Consider the following 25,561-nt stretch of genomic DNA (forward strand, 5'->3'; position numbering starts at 1 on the left):
TGTCTGGCACAGCGGCAAACTGGAGGTACTCATCTTTGAGTGCGCAGGCGTTATCGACTGCAGCGCGTGGTTATGCGCGTGGAATTTTGTGTGTGTGTGTGTGTGTTGGAAACGCGATGTGCCGCCTGGTGCTGCTGCCGGTACCGTCACAACCGGCGATTCCACTACCACCAATACCGATATGGTCCATAGCGACGACTATTATTACCACCACCACTACCACCACCACCATCGCTATCACCCACGGTATGAACAGGTACCAATAATCGTACGCGACCGTGCAGGTGACACTGGAACGCCCGATGGCCTCAACCTGACAGTTCCTCGAGAATCCCGGCGAATTCCTTCAACCTAGTTTAAGGTAAACATGGCCTTAGCCTTACGTGCCGTCGCGATCCTAGCGATCTAATTGAATACCGCGGATTTCTCAACTATCCATGCGCTGAGAAAATTATCCCGAGAGTCGAGTTCCTTTGATGTATGGGGGGTAGAGGTGAGGAGGAGTGTCTTGGGTGGGTTTTAACACCTGAAAAAAGTTTAGGCCGAAAAGCAGGAAATAGTCGTTCAACAAGTCGTTCGTAAGCGATAAGCGATACAATCCGATTCGCGCTTTGTGGAACTTTTCCGGCAGTAATGGAATTTTCTATACACGGAGATGGTCCTCCTTATCTCTACCCTCTATACGGCACCTTGCACGGTCCTTTCTTCATCGTTCACGACATTTGTTGCGAATTATACGATACGAAAAGACTTGTGTGATTTATTTGTCAATTTTTTATTAGCAGAAGTTGAATTTTTCTCAAACGAGCTAACGAGGTTCGAACAACTCGTCTTCGTTTGTCCGTCATGCTAATTGACAAGTTACGGCATGGGAATAATTTCGCGAAATAATTCGATTTTCATCTGTAGTTTAAGTCTGATTTTCAGTTGCGTGGATTTTTAACACTTCGGGAAAGAAAGCCTCTGTCTAAAAAACAGATGAAATTGTGATAAAAATCTTTTTTACAAATATGTTTCTATTTTGGTCCGAAGTGTTTACAGATGTTGCAAAAAATTTGGTTCCAATTGTAAAAATAAAACTGTGACAAAAATATGACATCCAAATTATTCGTCTGGTTTTTTACCAAGCGTCAGATGTTTCAACAGTTGAAATCAGACAACAATCGATACGGATAGGTGCAATATGGAGTCTGCGTTATGTTGGAATGTCTCGATTTGTTCATTTCTGTGTATACGCATCTTGGATTGCCAATAATTATAATTGATACACTGTAACCAGTTTTAGATAGCTTGAAATTTTTCTTACGAGACCAATTACTTTCATCGATCTAAAAAATACTGTTTAAAAAAAACTTTTTTTTTGATTGAACAAACGTTAAGTACGACCGAATATGTACCTATTTTCCATGTTGGTAAAAAATGCGTGATACCAGGTTTCTTGAATAACCTAAAAATAATTTCAGATTGAACAGAATTCGACTTCGGTTAGTATTATTTTTAAGCATGAACTCTCTGTTCGTTGGATATTTATTCTGGTTGACAAACGCTGAAATTTATAAAAAAATTTCTCACATTTTACAATGTTCAGCCCAGTGAAGATGAGAGTTTTAAAACTTACGGATCCGGTAGTTTTCACGCCTAAAAATATCACAAGGTGGGAAGTATTTCATGATTCAAGTCTGAAATGTGTTCAGGAAACGATGAGAATCATAAATTTTAATATGGGTATATCTAAGCTAAAGCCATCGGTTGTGTACTTGCAAATAAAAAAGAGACAAAATGATGTTCAATGATGAATTAACTGCTCGAAGAAAGAAAACTGTTTGTTCAATGGACTGTTTTCGCGCTTCATTGAGAGACCGTGCATGACTTGACACAATATTTTAATCATTCGTCAACACGACGAAGAAATTGTTTGCGAGAAGAATGTTCCTAAACGTTGGCTCATGTTTCGCGATTATTATGAAATAATGAATGGAATGCGTGTGGAAAATTTCCAACAAAGTTCTAGTGGGGTATAGATACTTATTTTTCTAAATAAGAAAAAGGTTATTAACACCGATGAACGGTTTGAGAGGATGAAATTTGTTTTTTCAGGTTGAAATACGATAATTCGTCGGCTTCACGAAATCAAATAAACAGAATCCGATCTCGCTTCCGCTTTGCTCTACAATAAAGTTGATATTTTATTTTATATCTGTTTTTTCTTGGCGCATAACAAACTGTTATTTCATTTTATAGGCGTTTACGTTCACCGACTTGTTTGTATCTCTTTTCTAGTCTTTTTTCTGTAATTTTATTTTTTCCCCACGCTACAACGACAAAAAAAAGGAAAAACACCGGTTACAACTTTCATACAACAGTAGGACCAGCAGTCCTATGTCAAAATGATGGGTGACGTGGATGGGTCAAGATAAAAAAAAAAGTCTCCCTCGCTCGATCCGACGCGTATATGATATGGTAATTTGTATAAAAGTAACCCGATGGGATCTATTGCCGAAAATAATGGAATAGGCAAGGAGAAGTAAAACTTTGTTTCTTGTATGTACTTTCTATTCACTTCACATCTACCTTTCACCCAGGAGACATTTTCTTTTATTTTTTTTTTTTTTTTTTTACGGCGAACGGATAAAAAACACTTTCAAGTGGGCCTCAAGAATTTACGAGCTCAGATGATCGACTAGACGGCTTCTCGTGCCAGAAAAAATTACGTATCAACTTCGATATGCGTTAAAACGTTTAGAATATTTTCATATCTGACCTTAAGTGAAAAACATCGGATAACCAGTATAACGCATTCGAATGTTGCAACACATCTTTACAACTTTTGCCGATTAACGATCGCGATGTTTTTATACATCAGTCTGTGAGTCAAGTGATCCCTACGATCAAAGCGGAAATGGAAAATATAATTCGTGTCCAAGGTTTGTATGAAAACAAAAGAAACAAACGGGCATTATAGTAAAAGCGTTGATATGTAAAATTAGATTTACAAATCGAACGGGAAACGGGGCCGCAAAACTCAATACATACGCCGTGCGTACGTATATGTAATACATCGGTAGGTATACACGTATATACGATTTGATATGAAAGTTTTCAACGAAATGAATTGTGGATGTAATATCGTTTCGAAATATCATTCGCGTGGCGATAATTGCATCCCGTATATTAAATCTGACGTTAATGTAACGAACATTTGCTGCGATGTGCATAATTGCGATGGTGCAGCATACCTGCAGACCACGTCCTAATTTCTTTCCCTCCGCCAGGTTCCTTCCTGTATTTTTCTTTCTTTCTTTCTTTCTTTTTTTTTTTTTTTCTTATCTCCTCTTTTTCAAACTGTACAGTGTGTGTGGGTATGCACATATGTATGTATACATATAAAACAAGATACCATGTCAAGGGCGTGAAATAATGAAAGTAGTAGGGCACAGATTCGCATAAGACCAAAGGAAATACCCAGTGGTGAAACTTTTTGCCTGGAGGGAGGATCGTAGTAATTACGAACTACATCAATCAGACTCTGGCGCTCAAGAGCTGACCTTGATCTTCGAAGGACAGATAAAACGGACCCACATCCACCATCACCCTCCCTCCCTCCCTCCCTCCCTCCCTCCCTCCATCCCGCCCTTCCGCAGGTGACACAGAAAACAATTAAAATTCTTACCCGAACTATTAAAATTCTTGTGATTAAATTTCTACACTATAAAAATCGGGAAGTATCTGATGTATTGCCTCGTTGAGGGTGCAAAATTAATCGGGACCCCGTCCTGTCCAATTACTGACAAATTTATCCTCCAACTATATTTTATCGACGTTCGTTCGTTCGCCATTTCCACTGAGATTTGAACTCTGAGCTTTTTCTAAAGTTAACGTTTTTATTCACCTCTGATTCTTATCTCGATCTTTCACGGTTTTAGAATTCAACTTTACGATGTTCTGGCAAGCTGACGATGATTTTACTTTTATTTTGCTGGGAAATTCCGAATGATCAGAGATGCATTAATTACGCATTACCGCGGTTTACGCGTGACACGATAAGGTTAGAAAACAGACGCTTCTAATTTTTAAAACAAAATCGGAACAAAAAATGGAAAATTCTTCTTCGACTATTTTCATTTTTTAAGATATTTTACTTTCACGCACTAGTTAGTTTCATGTACCGAAATTTCTTGTCGTTTCCACGGTTACCGTCTACAATATCCTTTTTAACGATTCTTCCGGACGACCTTACCCCATTAAAAATTCTCCGTTGAAAAAGTCTCCACAGCACAGAACCTTTCTTGAAAAAATTCAGACAAGATCGCCGCGTTAAAAATTCCCCTTGCACAAAATTCCCCCAGAGAAAAAATTGCCTTCTAGCAATATTTTTATGCGTGTATTCGACAGATCGCGATGAATAAACGAAGAAGCGCGCACAGTGAGATTTTAGTTGTGATTTGCATGATTAACTGTATTTTATGTAATAATAAATGGATGAACGAAGGTGAAATGCGAAATGTGAATAAAATGAAAATTCGTAAATTTTGATTTAATTTAATTTAATTCAATTTGATCTATATTTTTCTCATTAGGGGGAAATTTTATTTTTCTTAGGTTTCATGCTGAGGATCTTATTGGGGAGATTTTTTCCGGGAAGATTTCGTGACTCGGATGTTATAACCAGACACCCGTTTTAACATTACTCAAAACATTGTCGTAACGATAATCATTTTACTGGTTTCCTAGTGATTATAACAAGGAAGATTTTTCTCAGCGCAGGTGATCAGTGATTTATTTGTTCGAGAATTTTATAGAAACGTATTGACGAAGAGAAGCGATACGGCGGTAAGCCATCTCCTCGATAGATCTTCTGTCATCTAAGAAGCGTGTTATCTTTCTCTCTCTCTCTCTCTCTCTCTCTCTCTCTCTCTCTCTCTCTGTCTGTCTCTCTCTCGCTTCCTCGTCGAAGCAAAACTGTTGAATCGCTCGTCAACGCGCATAAACTCCGAAAATTTATTCCGTTAGACTGTCTACACCTATTCAAGTGTAAAACAACTTTTCGAAAATTTGAAAAGGAGTCAAAGCGTCAAAGGGTGAAATGGCGAAAGTTGGAGGAATCGTTCTCTCAGAGGATCATCCGTCCTCTCGTTACCAATTTCAAGAAGTTCAACCGAGACTACATTTCGGTAATACCAGTTACACGCGGTTAGAATGTCAATGAATCGATTATACCGCTTGGCCAAATTGCCACGAATTGGAAAACTTTCTCATCTATGATCTGGAACTGCGGTTATTATAACCCCTTACTCGTTCCTACCCTGATAATAATAAGCCACTAGAACCGATTTGCATCCTGTCAATTATTGGGGTTGTGGTTGATAGAAGCTCGTTCTTCTTCCAAACTGAGTAGAGGAAAAAACGCGAATGATAATAAGAATCTCGTCCAGCTCAACCCTCGGAAAAAGTAACGCTGTCGAATTAATTACGCTCCGCTTTAGGAGGGCTTCGGAGATTTTGCGGGGAGAAAATATTACCGGCTATATAAGCGAGAGCTGCTCTGCTTCTGCTGTTGCTGCTTTGTACTATATTACGTTGGTATACATACTTGATAAATTACGGTGTAATTTATTCCGTGAATCAAGCTTAACCAATGTACGTCCGTTTTAAATCTTGTCTGCAGGTTTTGGCAAATGCGGATTCTTCACGCTTTCAAGCAAAATTAAGAAAAATCAAACAGCGATGACTTGAGGTAGGGAAAGAAGAATTTTTATGCATACCTTATAGGGGAAAAAAATACTCCCCTTTTAACGCATAAAAGCTTGCAGTCGTGTAAAATTCCAAAGATAAGTCGAGTACCTACGTAAACGTTTTCGCTGAGAAGGTTCGCGGGAGAAAAGGGCTGGGATTTAATATCGAAGAAACAAATGATTTTTATTTTTTCTACAGTGAAGAACCAAATCTCGAGCTGGACATCGTAAAGCCAGTCGAGGCGCATGCTTTCGCATAACGCGGACGACGGCTGGTTGAATAGCTATGGATACAATTTGTCGTCCATACGTATACCGGGGAGCTGAGAAGGGGGGGATGATACTGCGGAATGAGGGAGAAGATTGCGATGGTTTGTCACGGCCCGTTTACGTGCTCTTGACCCCCGAACTACGAAGAGTAGATTTTTGCTCCTCTTGGTCGGTGAAGATTTGCTTTCGAAGGAGAAAATGGAAAAGACAGAGTTAGAGAGAGAGAGAGAGGGAGGGAGAGAGACGGAAACGAACGAGAAGAAAGGTTAAAGTAGTGGAAGCAGAAGAAGAAAAAGAAGCTCTTCATTACGTTCCAAGGAAACGGAAAAAGAGATATGACAAAAAGGAGAGAAAGATATAGGAAAGAGAAAGAAAAAAAAAAAAAACCAACGACGACGGAACGACCCGGAATGCTTGTACAAATTAATTAAGGGGGTGGAAAAGATATTACGGCATGGCGAGCTGCCGCTCGGCAAAATAACAACGGGAAAAATTATATCAAGTATATGAAAACTCGGGCGTGTAAACCCTAATTTTACACGGAAACCGAGGCTCGGGATTTTTTAGTGAAATAAATATTTACGCCAGAGGTGGAGGTGAGTGTTGTTCGCCCGCATCGGCCAATTTTACGCGATATCGTTGAGAGTGTACAACACGCACGATGCGATACGGGGGATAAATCTGTCGACATTGGAACGCGCGATCCGCCGAACGTACAAAGTCGTCCTCGATTCGAAAGGATGGATCTTGACATTGAATTCTGATTGTGATTCAGGACTCGTCGGTTCGCAGCGAGTGTCTGGGAGAGGCGAGAATAAAGGACAGAGAAAATCTTTCCCGCAGGGCATTGAAACTTGGATCATAAATCTGGAAACATCGTCGCCTCGGTGGCTATCGACTTTTGCCAAAGAGGTACGAGAGGGTTTAAAAAAGGGTGAGACTCGCTCTCTCGAGCGGTGAGTATTCGGCTTAAAAGTACCTCGACTACTACTCCGCAAATGAATCGAATTGCCGACATTTTGACAGATGTGTTCGATAGACTGCGGGCTGGATTATGAACGCGAAGCTTATTCCCCAGTCAACCTCTCAAGCCTTCGAAACCAGCCCCTTAATGCCGGGATTATACCCTCCCAGATTTTTCTCATGTAATTTCTCCTAATGGTCGTAACCTCTGTGGAGAAAAAACATAGGAGAATCGTAATGCGAGTATTTGATATTACGAGGATTATAATCGATGAGACTCTGCGTTCAACTACTCGGCAGAATTACTTGTGTAATTTGTTTACAGCCAGCTTTTTATATTGCAATTTTGCATGATTAATTGTGATACGATTCGAAAATGCAAGGGGGAAGTTTTAATTTACGGATTTCGGTGATTATCGAAAACTTTTTTTATATCGTTTCTTGTATAATTTATGAAGCTGGTTTGTTCGCCAATAATCAATGCAATTCTTTAATTTTATCAAAAGTGAGTCGTATGAAATTTACTATGGGCATAAACTACGAAAATATCTTTGACTCGCAAGCTCAGAAAACACTGCATATGTGTATGTACAATGTATGAAACATAACGATTACGATTTTTTGGACAGTTTTTGAAACGCAAACCATTTTTACTTGATTCAGAGATATTATTGACGCGAAATTAGTCAGTTTCAGCCGCGTTCAATGAAATCCGATTTAAACACGTTTGCCTGTAAAACGTTCCAAGTGAAATTTTCGGTGTACGCAAATAATACGCGTTACGTACCTGCTGGCTGTTCGACCGCGGAAAAGTCGAAGGATAAATAAGAGCGGAGGGAATAAAAAACGCACCGACTTTGGCAGACGTACAAATCATGGAGGTGTACGTTTTCTGGCATGTGAACTAGACGATCCGAACCATAACACTTTCATCCAATTTTCCCTCTCCACTCACGGCACTCCATCTCTCATCTCCATCAATCCGCTGCACTTTGGCGATAGCGGTCGAATACGAGCTGCGATGACAAAAGGAAATACAGAGAAAACACGGGCTGACCCCTGTCATACTGCACGGGTTTTCCACTGACCATTCTCCTTTATCTCTCGTGCAAGCACTTGAGCCTGTGTTTGCACCCGTTCGACGGGACGAGGGGAAAAAATGAGGAGCAACGAATCACAAAAGCACAACAGAACACGCTGCGCACAAGAATGACCAACTGATTTTAACCCGTCTGTTTGCAAATCCTGAAAACTGCATCAAATTTAGCGAAAGTGTTTCGGTGCAATAATTCGCCCCGGGACGAATTGAAGACGGGGTGCATGTTTCTATCACATTTGGGAATTCCGATAGATTCTCACTTAGATTCCACTTTTACTCGACACATTGTACGACTGCAAGTCCGAATTTCAGGCTGTATTAATCGCGACGATAATGGATAATAAAAATGAACCGTCTCGGGGGAAACGAGAATCGATTCGGTTGGTTGTATACGCGTGGTGGGAAATCTGGGGAAATATAGGCCAGTGGGTGGGAAAAAAAATTATACCGTAACCCCTTGGCAGTGGGAACGACGGAAGGGTAGGTACAAGGTATCTGTGCCAAGGACGTGAGAATTGGACAAGTTTTTGCGAGCGATGCAACGGATGGAGGAGACGATTAATGAACATGACATTTCAGGCATACTTTCCGCGAATTGCGCCTGCTCGTCTATCTCTGCCTTTGGATGCAAATTGATTTTGAAATTCTAGGGAGAAATTCTACAGGGTGAAAGCGAATATTATGCAAATGGTGTAAATTCGAAAATTTTAAAATGTGATCTTATTTTTCGGACAACTTGAAACTAGTCTGTGGTCCAAAATAAGTTATTCAATGATAGTAGACCAGCTTACATGTTCGTCTGACTTTCCTCTGACATGTGATCTGTATTAAATTTATCGGACAAGTTGTTTTAGGGATAAGTTATTCTGAGTATCGTTCAAGTCACTGAAACGTCGAACGGTTTTCGGGAATGCTAACTTTCAATGACAGCGTATCTATTCCGCTGAACTTTCATTCATACTTTCAATATTAGGAAAATAGGAAATGGAATGCAAATGATTTTCGGACAATGTGACACACGTTTTTGATCAAGTCGTTCTATCGAATAATAGAAAATACTACGATATGGGATTGAAGGATCTCATAGAATACAAATAGAAATACCGTATCAAATAATGAGGTTTTTGTGGTTCTGATTTTGATTCTACAATATTCTACCTCGAAATCTTTTCCACGTTATCGAACTTTTTAAACAAACGAAAATTCTTGTTTCTACTCGTCGTTGTGAATCTATACTTTTCTATTCCGATCATTATTTGCGTGTCAAATTAACCACCTAACGAACGTCTAGATCGGCTATTTATTCTCAAATTTGTTCTGATAAAATATTCCTGCAGCACCGAACATCGTACCGCAGTTTAGAATGTACTAAATGGTTGGAGTCAAGACACAAAAAAAAAAAAAAAAGAAAAATGCAAAAAGTTGGCAGCCGTAGCAAGAAACAGAGCATGATATACTCGTCTGAAGGTTCGGGGGTTATTACCGTGAAACGAACAATCGCATTTCGGACTCAAGGTAATTGATTGTTTCGCCAACTCTTGGCGTGTTACTCGTACTCTAGCAATGCCCAGCCCCCCGATTTAGGAACTTTCAGAACTCCAGACGATTCTTGACAAATGTCGTTGCAATTGGGAAGTGAACAACCTGCAACTGCAGACTTGACTTCCCCAACGCGACGATCAATGGTGTCGCCAGAAATTTCTCTGATCATCCGGTATGCGTGCAGTTGCAACAAGAAAAAGCTTTCTTTCAATCGCTGCGCGTAATAATCGTCCGGAGACAATACGTCAAACTTGAACGATATTGATTCTGTGAGAAAAGGACCGTTCATGTCAACGATGGGAAAGGACAGCATCGATTCGCTGAAGGAAAAAAAAAATGTTCACCCACTCAAATGACATCCGTCTTCTTGCCCACACGGCGACAAAGGATCTCCGTTATCCTGGGCTGTGTTTCCGGGGGTTTGAGATATTGGCAGGTTGATCTTTGCCATCGGTTCTAATGTCAACCCCCGGCGCAACTGGCGCTTTGTTTGGCGGCTACGGAATGCCGCAGTTCTCCGACAAACTCCTCGGTCAAGGTTCTATGCTAATCGCCCGTGCAAAGTCATCCACTCTTTCTGTATCACGAGCTATCCTGCAGGCTCTTTGACCGCCGCTTGAACACGCGCATCGCCGCAATTTCCGGTGACAAATTATGCGCAGAGACGCCTCGCGTTTTTATTCTACGAAAAGGAAAATGAGTCGAATTTATTCACGTTCGATCCAACCGATCTGATTGAAGAGTTCTTAACGTGAATTTAGTCAAACTCTCAACAATTAAGAAGAATCGTTTCCAATTTCGATCGTACGAAGTGCTATCAAACTCAAACCCAACGATGAACATGATTTTTGCCCGATAAAAAACGCTGAAATTTCATCAGCAATTTTAGATTAAAAAACAGCTTCTTCAACGATTCGTGTTAGTTTACGTTCACTCTCTCTATCTGGGTCAATTTGCGCGATATTCACGTGATAAAAAGAATTAGATAATACCTCGATCGACTCGGGGTTGAAACCGAGTGGCTCTAAAGATTCGCGGGCAACTTCTGACTGCTTTTTCTCTACGTTCCTTTTTTTCATTTCTTTTTTTTTTTTTTTTTTCTTTTGTCACTCACACCGTCTTATTTGTTTTTCCAGCCTTCATCCGCCACTCGATAGATCCTTGCAGTTCTATTCCCCGCATCGTCGGTCGGTTTTCGCAACTGCGAAGGTCCTTGAGAAACGGAGCTTGAGGGACCCCCCGAGGGGTGGGAAAATTTCGACCAGCAAAAACACGCTCGCGGTGAACAATGATCGAGAGACCTTGACTCTCGGCGTCCGAATCGAACGGTCAGGGCGACTGGTCTCCAGGTTTCCGGACGATATTTGAGAGCGAATTGTCGGATACGGGGTGAAAGCGGGGAAATATTTCCGCCCCCGCGACGCTTTCATTGCGTCCTCATAAGAGGCCGAATATATCATTCGTAAATAGGTTGCCTGTTCGCGGAGGCTGCAAGTCCAATTGTAATTGGTTTTAGCCACCGTGCTCCCGTTACCTCCCGCTCAACCAGCTGTGTCATGGCCAATTGCCTGATAATTCGAACAATTTTACTCAACGAACTGCTAGCACTTCACCCCCTTTCCGCCCCGATACACCCGTTACCTACGACACACCCACGCCTTAACGACCCGCCTGATTTTTCATACAAATTGCTTATTTTATACGTACGGTATGCTTTAAGGGGACCGGTTGTAGACTTTTTTTTTTGTCTTTTAATGTCAGTCGGTATGAGAATGATGTATATTATATTAAATGATGACAATTACGATCAACGGTGGAACAAATGAAGACAACGTGTTATCGTGAATAAATGAACGAATGAATATTTTGTAGAGATTTTGTAGAGATAAAAAAAATTCTACGAAACTTTTGCAATGGAAACGTATCGAATGACATACAATTTTTAACGTACGTGAAAATAACACGGGTCAAAAAAAGGAATTGTTGTTTTTTTTTCTTTTTTTTTTTGGTTTCCTGGGTTTATATTTCAATCAATAAATTTTGGTTCTATACATCGAATAGTAATCAAAATCTTCATTTATTATTTATATTGTTTACTTTTTTCTTTTTTACGTTCATATATGAGTCTTGAAGTTTTTGGTTAATGGTATAAACAGCGGGTAGCAGCACGGTGAAATAAAAAGCATATTTTGTGCAATGAAACTGTTTTTTCTTTTATCAGTTACGTGAAAGAAATCAAAATTTGATATCTATAATCTAGATTCAAAATTCGTATTGACCGGTGTAAGTTTCTTATTAACCACGAATATTGTCTCGTTATTCCTCGATTTCATTATCGAAGAGCTATAAAGAAACGATAGAATTTAAAACGTTTATAAAGTAGCATATATGTATATGAGTGCTCAATGAATAATTGTATAAATTGATAAAATATGATGCTGACATTTTATCCTGGTACCTGAAACCCTGTACATGGTGACGAAATTCGGACACTAAGATGGAGGCTTTTTAGTATTATATTCCTAAATTAAGGGTGTAGTTTCAGCGAGGAATCGATGAAAATGATCGACAATAACTGATGTATAATTTCCTGAAATTTTTTGAAAAATGATATTCAAAGGACAAGCTTCTCATTATCTTTAAGCTTCATATTTTTCACAAATCCCTTTCGACTCATCTTCGCTGTGGAATATATTACATAAATTGCTGACCTGACAAAATTAATTTTTCAATTGACAAATGAATGATGAAAAAAAAATAAAAAAACGGAGACATTTTAATTGATTATTTTTTTTTTTTTATTACAGATATATTATCGTTACGATTATTGTTTATGAAAATTTACAGATCAATATACAAATAGTATGATACATTAACAGTGACTGAATACGTATAAAACATATTATATCGTTCGAATGAAGTCTTAAATCCTATTATAATTATTACAAGTGCACGAATCGACAGGAGAACTTCTCCGCAATCTTTGCTGCTGCCGCTGCGTTTGACTTTACATAATTATTACAATCTCACGACAATTGGGCTTACGTGATTTGACGCAGAAAACAGATGAGTAACAATATACTGCAGAGTTATGATTCTAATTACAATAAATATATTACAAAAATAGATGGATGAAATTGCGCAGCATGTTTCGAAGATGAGCTCATACACAACGACGGTATGACTACATCCGTACATAACTTCATCTTTAACGGAAAGCACCTTTGAGCTTTTTCGAGTACACTTGAACCTGACTCCGTGACGCACGCACGAACGCTCGTCAAATCAGCAAACAAAGCTCTTACGCACGCGGAAGAATGATGATTTTACACGAAACGCGTATAATAAACGAGGATATTCAACATGTAATTAGGCACGCGTATGAACACTTGTAGACTTTCGACATGAATTTTCCTACGAGTTTCACCTTTCACACGAATCGTTAACCGTGTCTAATTACACCCTGAAATTATACCTAAGCAATCGTGAGCATAAATCGACGAGATGATACCCGGAAGTTGGAGAATAATTGATGGGAAAAAAAATAAAAAAAAAAAAGAAAAGGGAAAACAACAACATAAACAGGAAAATCAACGTCTCGTCGTATTTACAAAACTGAAATTGAGGAATCGCTGACCTGGGCAGTTTCGTACGTTATCTGAGTAATTCCACGTGAGATAATCATCTTACGTTAATTCACCTCGTGTATACCGTATTATGGAGGTAATGTACTAATTTAAGTTTATCTTTCATATTCACCTGCAGATATCAGCAGCTGTACATCTTCGTGTCTTTTACGATGACGATGATTAACAGCGCAGCGAAACATTACAGACGACGCTGTTCGGCGTTTGAACTCTAATTCGATTTTCCGAAAATAAATAATTCGATAAAAACGTACTTCTGAAAAAAAAACCGAAAAGAAAAATGAAAAAAAAAAGAAAAAAATACGAAGGATCGTTTGAGCCGCGAGAATATTTTTCTTTCGCCAATGAAATTGAAAAAATCAACCGCTTTGACCTAAATTTCCTTCGACCTCAATTAAACTTTTGTCATCACAAGATTGATTGAACAAAAATTATCTGTCGTGACAATATATATTTTTCCACAGATCAAGACGAAATATGGTATTTTGAATCAGCAATTTTTTTTCCTCGGTGCATTAAGGATCTCCGATTATTGTCGTTATCTTTTGTGCGATCATTGAGATGATAATGAGAGATAATTTTATTTCTTATCAAAATAATTGCATATCTTTGATCTTATCTAGATGAAATTGCATGTGAGGACCCTCAAATACGGTACAAATGGATATTGATGGGACTCAGGTATGGGTTAGAGAGTTTATGCACTACGACTTGGTTGTGGATTTTTGTATTTCTGTATTTGTTTTTTTTTTTTCCATAACGGTATCCGTTTCAATTTTTTAAATTTTTTCTCTCGTTCACGTATCCAATATTATTAAATATCACTAACAAACATTGCATCAGCAAGTTGCGGGGAAAAAATTTCCATGTAACGTACGATTCTTGGTACAAGTTTTTTTACAGTCTTAAAACGAGCTCTTAATAATCAACGATTTTTTTTCCCCCGGAACTTTCTATGCGAGAAAAAAAAATTGAGGATTCGAAGAAATAATTTTTTTCAAAACGAAAAATAAAAAACCAGAAACCAAGCCGTAGTGCATAAGTCCCAGTTAGCCTGGTACTTGGGACAATTACCTCCGCCTGAGTCCCATCAAAATCCGAATTCATCCGCACACGATGACGATACTCACGATGTTGCACAATTCACCGAACCCAGATCAACGTCGGGAGCCTTCAATCGGAGAATAACTTATCTCGGTCTCGCGTACATGACGTTGAACCTTTCGCTCTGACGCCTCGTCAGCGCCGCGGCGGCTGGCGTCGATATCACGACGTTTTGGGACTTGCCGTGGAGCGTCGACGCGTTCGCCCCCGAGATCGAGGGTATCAGGCCCTCCGTACTCGGGTGCTCGTGGATCACGGTCTCTGTGATGTTGTTCTCCGCCTCCGAGGGCAGCGAGTCCGGATCCGAGCGCCTCTTTGACCTCTTGAAAGCGCTCTCCGACGCGAAATTCGAGCCTGACGAGGTCGGCCCGTTTCCTGCGGACGAGTGGAAACGGTGACGCCTCCTAGACGACGGCAAATTCGCGCGTCTGACCACCGTGCTCATCTCCTGCCCGTGGGATATCTCGTTTCCACTGTCTCGACGATTCAGCGACTTCAACGAATCTTCGTAACCGCTGAAAGTTTTCGAGGGTTACGGATTAGACATCTCAAGAACTCGTACATTCAAGGCCATCCGATACGGGACTTTTTTTTTTTTTTCTATTTTTATACATCGCAAATAGTTTCAGCTAATTCCATTTGATCGGTTTCGAGTGGGTAGATACAGAAAAGGTTCCTAATAACTTTATACTAGTTTCAAATCTGTATGGATTTGATCGAACAGATTTGCACTGAATGCTTTGGGAGAATATCAAATCTTTTTTTTTTTTTTTCATAAAATTTTGCCAACATTTCGCGTTTGCCAACATCTCTACGGTTCTTTTGTTTTTCCTTTTTTTTTTCAATTTTTACACAGAGTTAGCCAAATGCTTGATACAGACTTCTGGAAATTTGCATTTTGAAGAGAAAAATTTTACCAGAGTCTACCAGAAAGGAAAAAATAATTACGAAGGTATCGAAGTTAAAATCATGCGGTGAGAGTTTAAAAATCAGACGAGTCTGGAAAATGTTGATTGTATAAGATTTGGGCGTGAAAAATTCTTTATAATTATTATGTTCCGTTGCGCTTCTTCTTCCTCCTTATTCCGATCGTGCATGATTTTTAAGGCGCAAACTTGGTTTAAAGTTACTTTTTAGAGATCCTGTAAAAGACTGACTTGCTGCTTTCACCACTTGAAGGACTCGAGGAATGACTGCAGTGGCATGTCCTCGCTACGATCCCTGAATCGTGGCCGCTGGAGTGGAGCGAAGCTGCCGAAACCTCCAATCCCGTCATTCCCGTCAGACCTGACAATCCCCCGGGAGCCGTTCTTCCCGTGTGCTTTGCGTTGCTCGATCTGAAAAAAGGGTACTTTATTGGTTCCTTTTTTTTTCTTCTTTCTCCCAGAGTTCAACGCAGGACAAAATCTCACACGTGGAGCAACATTCGCCTCGTATATACCGATCAAGCTTTTAAATTCGCGAAACGAATAACATGGATCGTTATCAACGGTGAAAATCGATGCAAAGAAACTCGTTATAATCTTGATAATTGTTTTATATTTCGATGAAATTCAACGTACGTTCCGAACCCCGTCAATTTGAATCGTCGTTTCTTAATTTTATGATACAAAGAAAGTTTCGACGTTTAAAAATTTGTTCAGAACCCCAAATAAGATAACCTTGAATTGGAGACTTAAAAAAAGGAGAGTAAAAATCTTTCAAACCAAGCAAAGACTAATCCTAGTATCCAAGTCAGCGTCTTACGAATCCAGACTTCAACGTGATAGAGCTATAAAAAGCTAGTCGTCTACGGTAATAAAAATGCGTTGCTGTAAAATTCCTATGAATATACACGTCTGTAGTTCTTCGAAACGTAATTTTCGTAATCCGGTGTTTAATTTTAGTCCCATGTAGTTACAAGGCGTACCGTCACAAATTCAGGGGAAGAGATGTGAAGTATAAACAACGAAAAACGGGTTTATTAAATTCGACCCGTACAATATATATGTATACGTATTAAGAAGACGTTTCAACGCAATTAATGTATCACACCGACCGACAAACTATGCGGTAAATTTATCACCCTAATTATTTCGCGTAGACAGTTGTTCGTTGCTGACGATATCACAAAATATTATTTAGAGTGATAATTTATTGCCGAAGAACATTATATATAGCTGGACGAACAAAGAGGCTTGAAAATTCTTGCAAACCAAAAAAAAGTACAACCGTACGATTCGTTAGCGTCAAATATTCAGCGCTTGTCTTATTTTTTGTATAAAAAAAAATTTTTTTTCTCTCTCCAATCGATTCAGAAACTTTTACAAGACCCAGGATGACGTAATACATGTAACGGAAAACGGTAAAAGTCTGAAAAATATTTTGAAATATTTTGGTGTTGAATATTCGATTTTTGTCAAGTAACCGAAAGAGAAGAAGCCAAATAACGAATATGCGTGCTTAATAAAACGTGTTTCGCGATTGACGAAGAGGTTCTGATTTTTATTTTCTTTTATTTTTATTTTATATCACATCCAAAGCTAACCCAGCTTCTGGAATGAAAAATCTGTACAAGACATTTCGCTTTACGCTAAAACGCGTACGGGTATAAAAAGTTGATTTGAATACGCATTTAACGGTGTATGCAAATCGATATTCTTACCTGTGAAATCTCACGCAGCTTGGTTCATGCTCGTAGACACCCTGGTGCCTGACATCCCTCTCGAATGATTCCGGCTCGTAATGATGAAGGCCGTCGACGAAGGTGGGGAACATTCCTGGCTTCTGCAGGGTGCCGTTTGGATCGGCAAGAGCGAAGCCGACCGGAGCTCCAGCCGCAAATATCGCGGCCTCCCGCTGCTGTCGGCTAATCAACAAATTTCATAACCGTCATAGTCTCGCCTCTGAAACTCGCGCTCGATTACCGCCTACAACTCTTTTTCGTCCCGTCTCAATGCGAACAGAGAATATCGTAGAGAAAACGATCGTCTAAACATGCGTCAATAGCGTGGATCCGAATCCCTCTTCACGGTTGATTGTATTTTTTTTTTTTTTTTAATTTTATTGTCACACTCTCGTGGAGAATGGATTGTAGGTTTTAATGGATGATTTTGACGTGGAAGTTTCTGTTTTTTTTTTGTTTTTTGACCTTTAATCCGAAACCTGTGACGATCGAAACCTCGTGTACTCGTATATCACGAACAGTTGTATTTAGGGTCTAAATTTGAAATCATCAACATCCGGCTTGGTTTACAAATATTTATAATCTTTCGTCACGGGGTTTTTATATTCGGATGAAGAAAAAAAAAAAAGGAAATTTCAAAAGAAAGGCGTGTAATGAACGTGGTGGAACAAGCGTGCCTGTTTTTACTCGTTTACATTTTCTGGTGATTTATTAGATCGAAGTAAATCGAAACGGAACCGTGTGCACAAGGATGTTAAGCTTTGGGTGTTCTAAATTTGAATTTCTTGTATTAATCTTGACTTATTGTTTTGCCGAAAGATTCTCTGTCTCAGACGGGAAATTATTATTTTGTTTTTTTTTTTTTAATCGTATGAACGTAAATTAGGTAAACTAGTACGCGGAGTGAAATTTATATTTTATTTTTCAAACGATGTTGATGAAATAATTACAGTACGAGATTATGACTGAAAAGTGTGTAATTTGAAGAGGTATAAATAATTCACAAAATAAATTTTTCAGCACATCAAAACCGACAGTTTGACAAAAACATTATGCATGTGGAATAAATAAGCGTTGCACCGGTTTGTCTCTTCATGAATAGCGCGAAAAGATATACATCCATCAACGGAAATGCAATTCCAAGTGACAATACACATGGGAAAATGGTTGGGAGAGGGGGGGAGAACCTGATCCATCGATCATAGACGAAGGTGAACGATATTTTTCGAAATCAACGAGCGTCGGTTGGTTTATAAGATTGTCTGGGGATAAGGGTGGATTCTAAGGAGAAATAACCAGTTTTTATTTACACACACGTGTAAATGCAAAGTGAATACACGAACTTGTTTCTTAAAGAAAATGGAGTAGGTGTGAAATTATTATTGAATTATTGTTAGGATTAATGGTAGATTTCGTCGATAGGATGAGGGTTAGGTGAAAATGGAATAATAAATTATGTCTAAGCATACATGGTACAGAAGGTCCAAAAGCAAGCAACGACAAATGTGTTAAACAAGCGTGTTAGTAATGCCTGAACAAAATTGCACGTGCGTAAGTATTGCATATATGTATATTGTATACATACGTGATAAGCGAACGTGATGTGAATAATTGGAAATTGTGATTTTTTTTCTTTGTTTTGAAATGTGTGTTTCAAGATTTTGAACATACTGCACCATGTATAGCGGGTTGTTAGATCTAATTATTATTGATTTTATTCTTACACAGGCTTATTACGTATCATTTATGCAGCGCAGAGTTAGGTATGTATTATTACAGCACGAATACAGGTACATTATGTCCAAAACATATCTACTTCCATTTAAAGTACATTTTTACGTGTTACAAATGGTTTATTGTCGTAGCATTATACCGACGTTTCATAAAGATTCTATGTACATAATCGTAACTGGTACATTAATACTTTACACAAAAGACCTACTCCTACTCAGTTCATTGAGTCTAATGTAGTGTGCCGACGGAAAAATGTTCATCAATCGACACGTAAGGTTCTGCATTATGATTTTTGCACATGGCTTAGAAATAATGATGGCTGGTTAATTTCAAGATAAATAAAAGCAATCCTCGTCAAGGTTATTTTTTCTTCGAGTACTTATTTATAGAACTTTGTGAAAAGAGGATAGAAAACACAAAGTTTTTGATAACGTGCATTGAGAATTATCTTTGAAATACTCTAGGATTTTTTTTTTTTTTTTGTTCTTTATTTCACTCGCAACATCTTCAATATTTTCATACGTCTGTAAAAATATTTTACGAAATTTTGGGTAATAATCACGAGTATTGATCTTAACGGCACGTGATTTATTTCTGCAAAAAATTTAACGAACTGATGCATATTTTGTAATTTTTTAATACATTGAAGATAAAATCGTGAAACGAATATAATTTCTTTCCACATCCAAGCGCGCAGAGTTTAGTGGCTTCGAATAAAATCGTTGAATTCCCGAATGAATTTCTCGGCGGTATGAAGTGAAAGTGAAAGAGGGGACGCGTTCGATGGGCAGGTGAAAGCTAGGAAGAAGCAGAACCGCCTCAACAGCTATGATTAATCAAACTTCGGACACGCGTCCTTCGGATCATCCGTCCTCGCATTATCAACGTCAGAATCGAACTCGAAAACTCTATTTTATCAAGGACCCCGATCCCAGGAAACTTTCATCAGGTTCACCTTTGAATCGAGTGACCCACTCAGAAATTTACATATATACATTCTAAAGCTTGGACTTTCTCAAATGAAAACTTTTGCGAAAATCGTTCATCACCCAAGAATACGATATGAAAATGCAAAAATCACAAGAATTCGCTATTACCGATTGAGAGTATTTCTCGAGTTTTTTTCTTTTCTTTTATTCTTTTTTATTCGTTTGTTCTTTTTTTTTTTTTTTTTTTTTATTTGCAGTATGAAGAATTGCGACAAGTGAACAGGTCACAAGGTTCGCGGCACATTGCCAAGGTTGTGGCGTCCCCTACAAAAAGCAGATTAATCACGAACAATGTAAGAAGTATTAGCCACAGATGATGTACCTGATGTACAATATATTATTGACACACAGCGCAGGTTATTAGAGGCAGCAAAAAATAAAAAAGAAATAAATAAAAAAAAAAAATAAAAATAAATAATATAGAGAAAATAAAACCAAGGCATGCTTGAGGTGTAATTTTGCTGCGGTTACGAATCGATGAATGGTTAGATCATCGCGTCATTCAAACGACACGGAACTTGCTTCTGAATTACATCGTCATTCAAACGACGCGATCGTTAGTTCTTCTGATAAAAATAATAACGAGGAAAGATTTCTACCGTTTGTTTCTCCGTACGCACGTAACGCAGAGTGCCGTGACCAAGGCGCCGACGAAGACGACGCATCCTAGAACTACGACTCCCACTTCAAGAGTCGACAGGAGGTACCTTTGATTCGTCTTTTTCGGAGTGTTTCCGGCTATTTCAAGCACGTGGTACTTTTCAAGTTCCCGTTTTATCTCCGACTTCTTGTTGTGGAAAACGCTAAACGAGAAAAACAACCGTTAGAGTAGAGATTGATTCGCGGATCTGGGCAATTAGTCGGACCCCTGAAAGGGTCAGGCAACTTTATAAATCACCTAAAAATGCCTAACCCAACCAATTTTATTCAATCGGTATTCAAGACGCCAAAGTTTTATACGGTACTTGTTTTTGCGGATAATTTAATTTATCAACGAATAACTGTATCTTTGATATACTATACTAAACACTCATTCACATATCTCTTTCAAGTAAATCATCGAGACAAGCTTGTTCAGTCATTAAGCGAGTAACTAACTTTTTCAAACTCAACGATTACGCGAATGAATTAATATATACGAGCGATGAACGATCGGTCTCTCGTTTTTTTCTTTGCAGATTTCTATGCGGCTTCATTACGGAATTCGTTTGCATGGTGTAATAAACCAGGGTCTATCGTCAGTTTAAAGGCTTCATCTATTGAAATTTCATCATCCGGTGTGCTACATATTTACGTTATTCGGATACCGTTGCAAGTAATGCATTAACTTACAATCGACTCAAGTTGCTTACTTAAATGACCTTAGCTTCTTTTTATGAAAATTCTCCAAGTTTCTTGAACCGCGCGGAGAGATTGGAGACAGATTTGTATAAAGATAACTCGATGTGGAGAAATCCAATACCTAGTTACATGATCAAATTTATGTAGCGAAAATTGTGGAAGCTATTATAAAACACTTTATGATTCGATAATCTTATCGCGATATTATTCTGAAAATTTCACACGACTTTCCATTAGATTTTACTCACTTGTGGAGGGTGTCCATGTCTATCATGACGTTGAGATGTGGATCGACAGCGTATAAATACATGTCGGTTCTGAAAAGGAAGGAAGAAAGATGGATATAAAACGGAGGAATTCATCCTTACGCATCGCATAGATTTTGAATATCATATTAGGTATAGAAATGTAATTTGAATTTGAATGGAACTTACGAGCCGGCATCGATCAAATTCTTCTCAATATGGGGTTCAAGTTTTCTCACTCTCACATCCAGCCCTGTCACGTTGCGCAGTACTCTGAAAATTTTACAGCATCATTTAATTAATTTTTATCTATTTGTCTACTTAACTTTTTCACTCGTTTATTACTTTTTTTCCTCGATGTGAAATTGAATAATACATCTCGTTAAAATCATCTCCGAAAGTCGTTACGAAGCGCCTCAACTGCACTGCGATCCTTTCTCGTTCCCCTGATTTTCTTACCAACTCTATACAGCAACGATTGTTTGCTACCTTGCTACGTTTCCGAGGAATAAATTTGAATACACTTATACGACTTCACCCCACTGAATTGAATCCACAAATTTAATTCCCCGGGTAACCTGCCTTGAGGGGGTTACTCGCTCTTTTCTACACTCTTCGCGTACCGTATCGACTCTGCGACTTGCAATTATTTCCGCTGTGATTTCAAGTCATTTTTCGCAAATTCCGATCACTTTTTCCTACCTTGAATAAATTCTTCCTCACTTTTATCGGTTGTTCGAATATTTTATACGTTGCAAATGTTTTTGTATCAGCTAAAAATAGCGGCGTGATGGTTTCTATTGATTATTTTCATTTGTATTTTCATATTGTATAAAAATTTTTTGAAAACCAAGGAACAACGTAATCGTTTCAACAGTCAATGATACTTTAAATCGGCTTATAGTCGTGACATTTTTTCAAAAATTTCTTTCATACTTACGAAGTGATATTTTCGATTTGTCTCTCGATGTCGCTTGGTCTGTCACCCATAACCATAACGACCTGTTTGTGATCATCCAGAACGTAGACCTGTTTGAAAGTAAATTTTCCACATCGTTTACTGATATTTTGAATTTGGTTTTTTTTTTTTTTTACTCCATTGAAAATTCCTACGTGTTTAATTCTGGAAATTCGCGGTTAGGATCAGCTAGGTCAACGTTTTTTATGATTCGTTAAGCTCCTCCGCGGGATATAAGATCCAGGCTGTTAACCCGATACCCACACGTTCGGTTCAAATTCCCGGAGCTCGGTTCGTGACTGAGCGTAAAGTTCCGTGTCACAGTTCACTGGTTCCTTACGATTTAAAACGGAGCGTTCACCTCTGAGTAGCAATTCGCTCTGTAATCTTTCCGAACACCTGTAGGACCCAGCCGACTCGTTTCACGAGAAGGTCTCCGAAGGTCGAGCAAAGCGAAAGTACGTCCTTGAAGTTTACTGTCCGTTTCTTTAACACGCGCAGCGAATTTTCTGCTTTTATTTTCAAATTACTCAGTCACGTTTCGCTTCTTTTATCTATTTTTAATTCTTATTCATTCTTTTTCTCTATTTTTTATAACAGCCAGTCTTTTGGGACAGAAAATTTTCGGTAACCGACTAAGGCGAGAGATTATTTTTCTACTAAACCGCCGCTGGAATTTTCTCAGCGTACGAAGGCGAGGTAACAGCCTGAGCTGAGAGCTTTAAATTTCTGGCCAAGACTGCTGTGTGGAATACTCACAAAAACGTTGGCTATGCTGCTGCGGCCATCGTCTGCACCAGCTCTGTCCGTGGCCTTGACATCGAAGCCAAAGACGCGGCCGGCGTCTCGTGAAAAACTACCAACCGAACGGACTTGACCACTGAGTGGGTCAATGGCAAATCTTGGCGCGTCCTCTCGGCCAATAATCTGGTAGCGTATATCTGCGTTTGTTCCCTCGTCCGGATCCTCTGCCTGGAACGAAATATTATCATTCTTCCTGTAATTTCTCTGCGGTTAAGACGTTGCGGTCATGGGAACTCGAATTTCTAGTCAGAGTAATTTTTCCCGGGGTTGGGTTCTTGGATTCAATATTTTACGGGATCAAAAGTTCTTTAATTTTGTTTGTTGCTTTTTGTCACAAGTAGAAGAATACAAATCAATGATATTCTACACTTTTTTCAAACAAGATCAAATCTTGGAAAATTTTTATTTCTTTCTCCTAAATGTTAAGTATCTCGACATGACCGTTAAATCGTTTCAATTTACCAGAGAGTGCAAGGTCAGAATGATTTCATAAAAATTTGAGTTTGTAGGCAACAAAATCAACCGTACAACTTTTTTTCCAACGTAATTTCAAGTTGAGGGTTGAAGACAATACCCAGTAGATTTCCAATTGACTTGATCGAGACGAAGGGTATACCTCTGAAACTAGAAACCCGCACCACTCAAGCGATACAAAACGACAAAGTGATTACCTCAACCCTTATAATTTCGTATCCGTAATGCGCAGTCGTCGGAATAGCCGCGACCATCGGACGTCCGTCGGACTTGAAGCGAGGCGCGTTATCGTTTACGTCCTTAACCCTGACGACGATCTTAGCTTCGTTAAACTCAAGCCCGTTAAGCCTGTCGCCTACCACGGGATAAATCATCGCCGGCATGGCGCGTCCATTCTTAACCCTGTCCACCCTGACCTTCATTTCATAAAGCTCTCTGCTCTCTCGATCGAGGGGCGAGATGAGGAGAAGGGTGCCGTTTTGAGGGTCGATGGTGAAGCGATCCTTGATCTCCGATTCCGTCGACGCGAGGGTGTAGCGGACGTGTTGCTGGCGGAACGAGTCGGACACGTTGAGCTGTACGAGCCTGAAAGGAACGGGATAGTTCTCCAGAACTTCTACCTCGTAGTACCGGTGCTGGAAGACGGGGCGCCTCAACTCTTGGCCGTCTTCCGGATCGACGACGTTGACAACAAGCATCGCGGTAGATGTCAAACTCGGCGATCCGAGATCACTCGCCGTCACGGTCACGTTGTGAAGACCCTGAGCCTCGTAGTCGAGCTGAACAATGGTCTTTACGAGGCCTTCCTTCCCGTCTATGCTGAAGTATCGACTGACGTTCTGCCCGTGAGGAACGTCGAACAGAACCAATCCGTTCCCGTTTCCGACCAGGTCTGAATCGTTCGCGTGGAGCTTCGCGATTACCGTTCCGACAGGGCTGTTCTCCGGCACCGAGGTACGGTAGACCGGGATCGGATGCTGGTCACCTCTGCGCTTCCAGACGTCCTCGAAGCCCCAGAAGAGCGGAGGATTGTCGTTGACGTCAAGGACGTTTACCTGGACCAGAACCGTGGTTGTCAACTGCTCGGTACCGCGGTCGCTGGCCGTCACATTGAACTCGTACATGTCGAGCGACTCGCGGTCCAGCACTCCGGTCACCCTGAGGACCCCGGTTTGCTCGGAAATGAAGAAGGGCACCTGCTGTGGACCGGGGACCAGGGCGTAGGACACAACGGCGTTGCTGCCGTGATCCGCGTCATCCGCCTCGACGGTACCGATGGCGTGGTCTTGGTACGAGCCTTCGGGGACGTTGAAGAGGTACCAGGACTTCCTGAAGACCGGGGAGTGGTTGTTGACGTCGGTGATGAAGAACCTGAGTGTTACGTTGTCGAAGAGTCCACCACCGTCGACGACGATGATTGCCAGGACGATCTCACGCCCAGCCGGAAGCGCTTGGGATACCGACACTTCACCGGTACCAGTGCTTATAACGAAATGGGCCTTCGGCGTTCGACGGAATCGGTTTTCCCCGAAGGTCTCGTTCACTATGGCGTAGGTAACCTCGCCGTTCGTACCCTCGTCCTTGTCCGAAGCTACCAGACGGATTATCGGCGTTCCGAGAGTCACGTTCTCCGGTATCGCAAGAAGGGGCGCTTCGTCGTCTTCCCCGTTGGAACCAGACCCGCGTTTTCCAGCGACAAGATGATCCTTCGTCGATTGATTGGCGACCTCGATTCCCAGATCGGGAAGTATCACCATCTGAGTGAAGTTCGGCGCGTTGTCGTTCTCATCGGTTACAGTGACCATAAGTTGGGCCTCGGAATGCAGATTGGCTGAAAGTGCAGATAATGTCATCACCGAGTCTAGCGCGTGTCGATTAGATCGTCGTTTTAACCCATATGGTGCAACTCCAAAATTAATGTCAAGTTTCCACAACCGGCACGGTGCTTTTTGCAATGGCACCGGAGGGTCGTGATCTTTAACAAGATGAGCCGG

General features: G+C 40.0%; 1 protein-coding gene across 4 annotated transcripts in view; it reads right to left on the reverse strand.

Moving 5' to 3' along the window:
• Nucleotides 1–14,008: 14,008 nt before the first annotated feature.
• LOC107226288 (cadherin-89D) overlaps nucleotides 14,009–25,561 on the reverse strand; it is a 46,840-nt gene continuing 35,287 nt past the window's right edge. For all 4 annotated transcript variants that reach the window (XM_046737383.1, XM_046737375.1, XM_046737372.1 and 1 more), the window contains exons 13-21: nucleotides 23,765–25,398; nucleotides 23,049–23,261; nucleotides 22,272–22,360; nucleotides 21,521–21,604; nucleotides 21,335–21,403; nucleotides 20,345–20,548; nucleotides 17,002–17,205; nucleotides 15,488–15,694; nucleotides 14,009–14,872 (exon numbers count right to left, since the gene is read on the reverse strand). In XM_046737383.1, coding sequence (XP_046593339.1) covers nucleotides 14,443–14,872; nucleotides 15,488–15,694; nucleotides 17,002–17,205; nucleotides 20,345–20,548; nucleotides 21,335–21,403; nucleotides 21,521–21,604; nucleotides 22,272–22,360; nucleotides 23,049–23,261; nucleotides 23,765–25,398 — 3,134 coding nt within the window. In that variant the 3' untranslated portion in view covers nucleotides 14,009–14,442. The remainder of the gene's footprint in view (nucleotides 14,873–15,487; nucleotides 15,695–17,001; nucleotides 17,206–20,344; nucleotides 20,549–21,334; nucleotides 21,404–21,520; nucleotides 21,605–22,271; nucleotides 22,361–23,048; nucleotides 23,262–23,764; nucleotides 25,399–25,561) is intronic.

Source organism: Neodiprion lecontei, chromosome 1, assembly GCF_021901455.1.
Source record: "Neodiprion lecontei isolate iyNeoLeco1 chromosome 1, iyNeoLeco1.1, whole genome shotgun sequence".
In the NCBI taxonomy this organism is placed as follows: domain Eukaryota; kingdom Metazoa; phylum Arthropoda; class Insecta; order Hymenoptera; family Diprionidae; genus Neodiprion; species Neodiprion lecontei.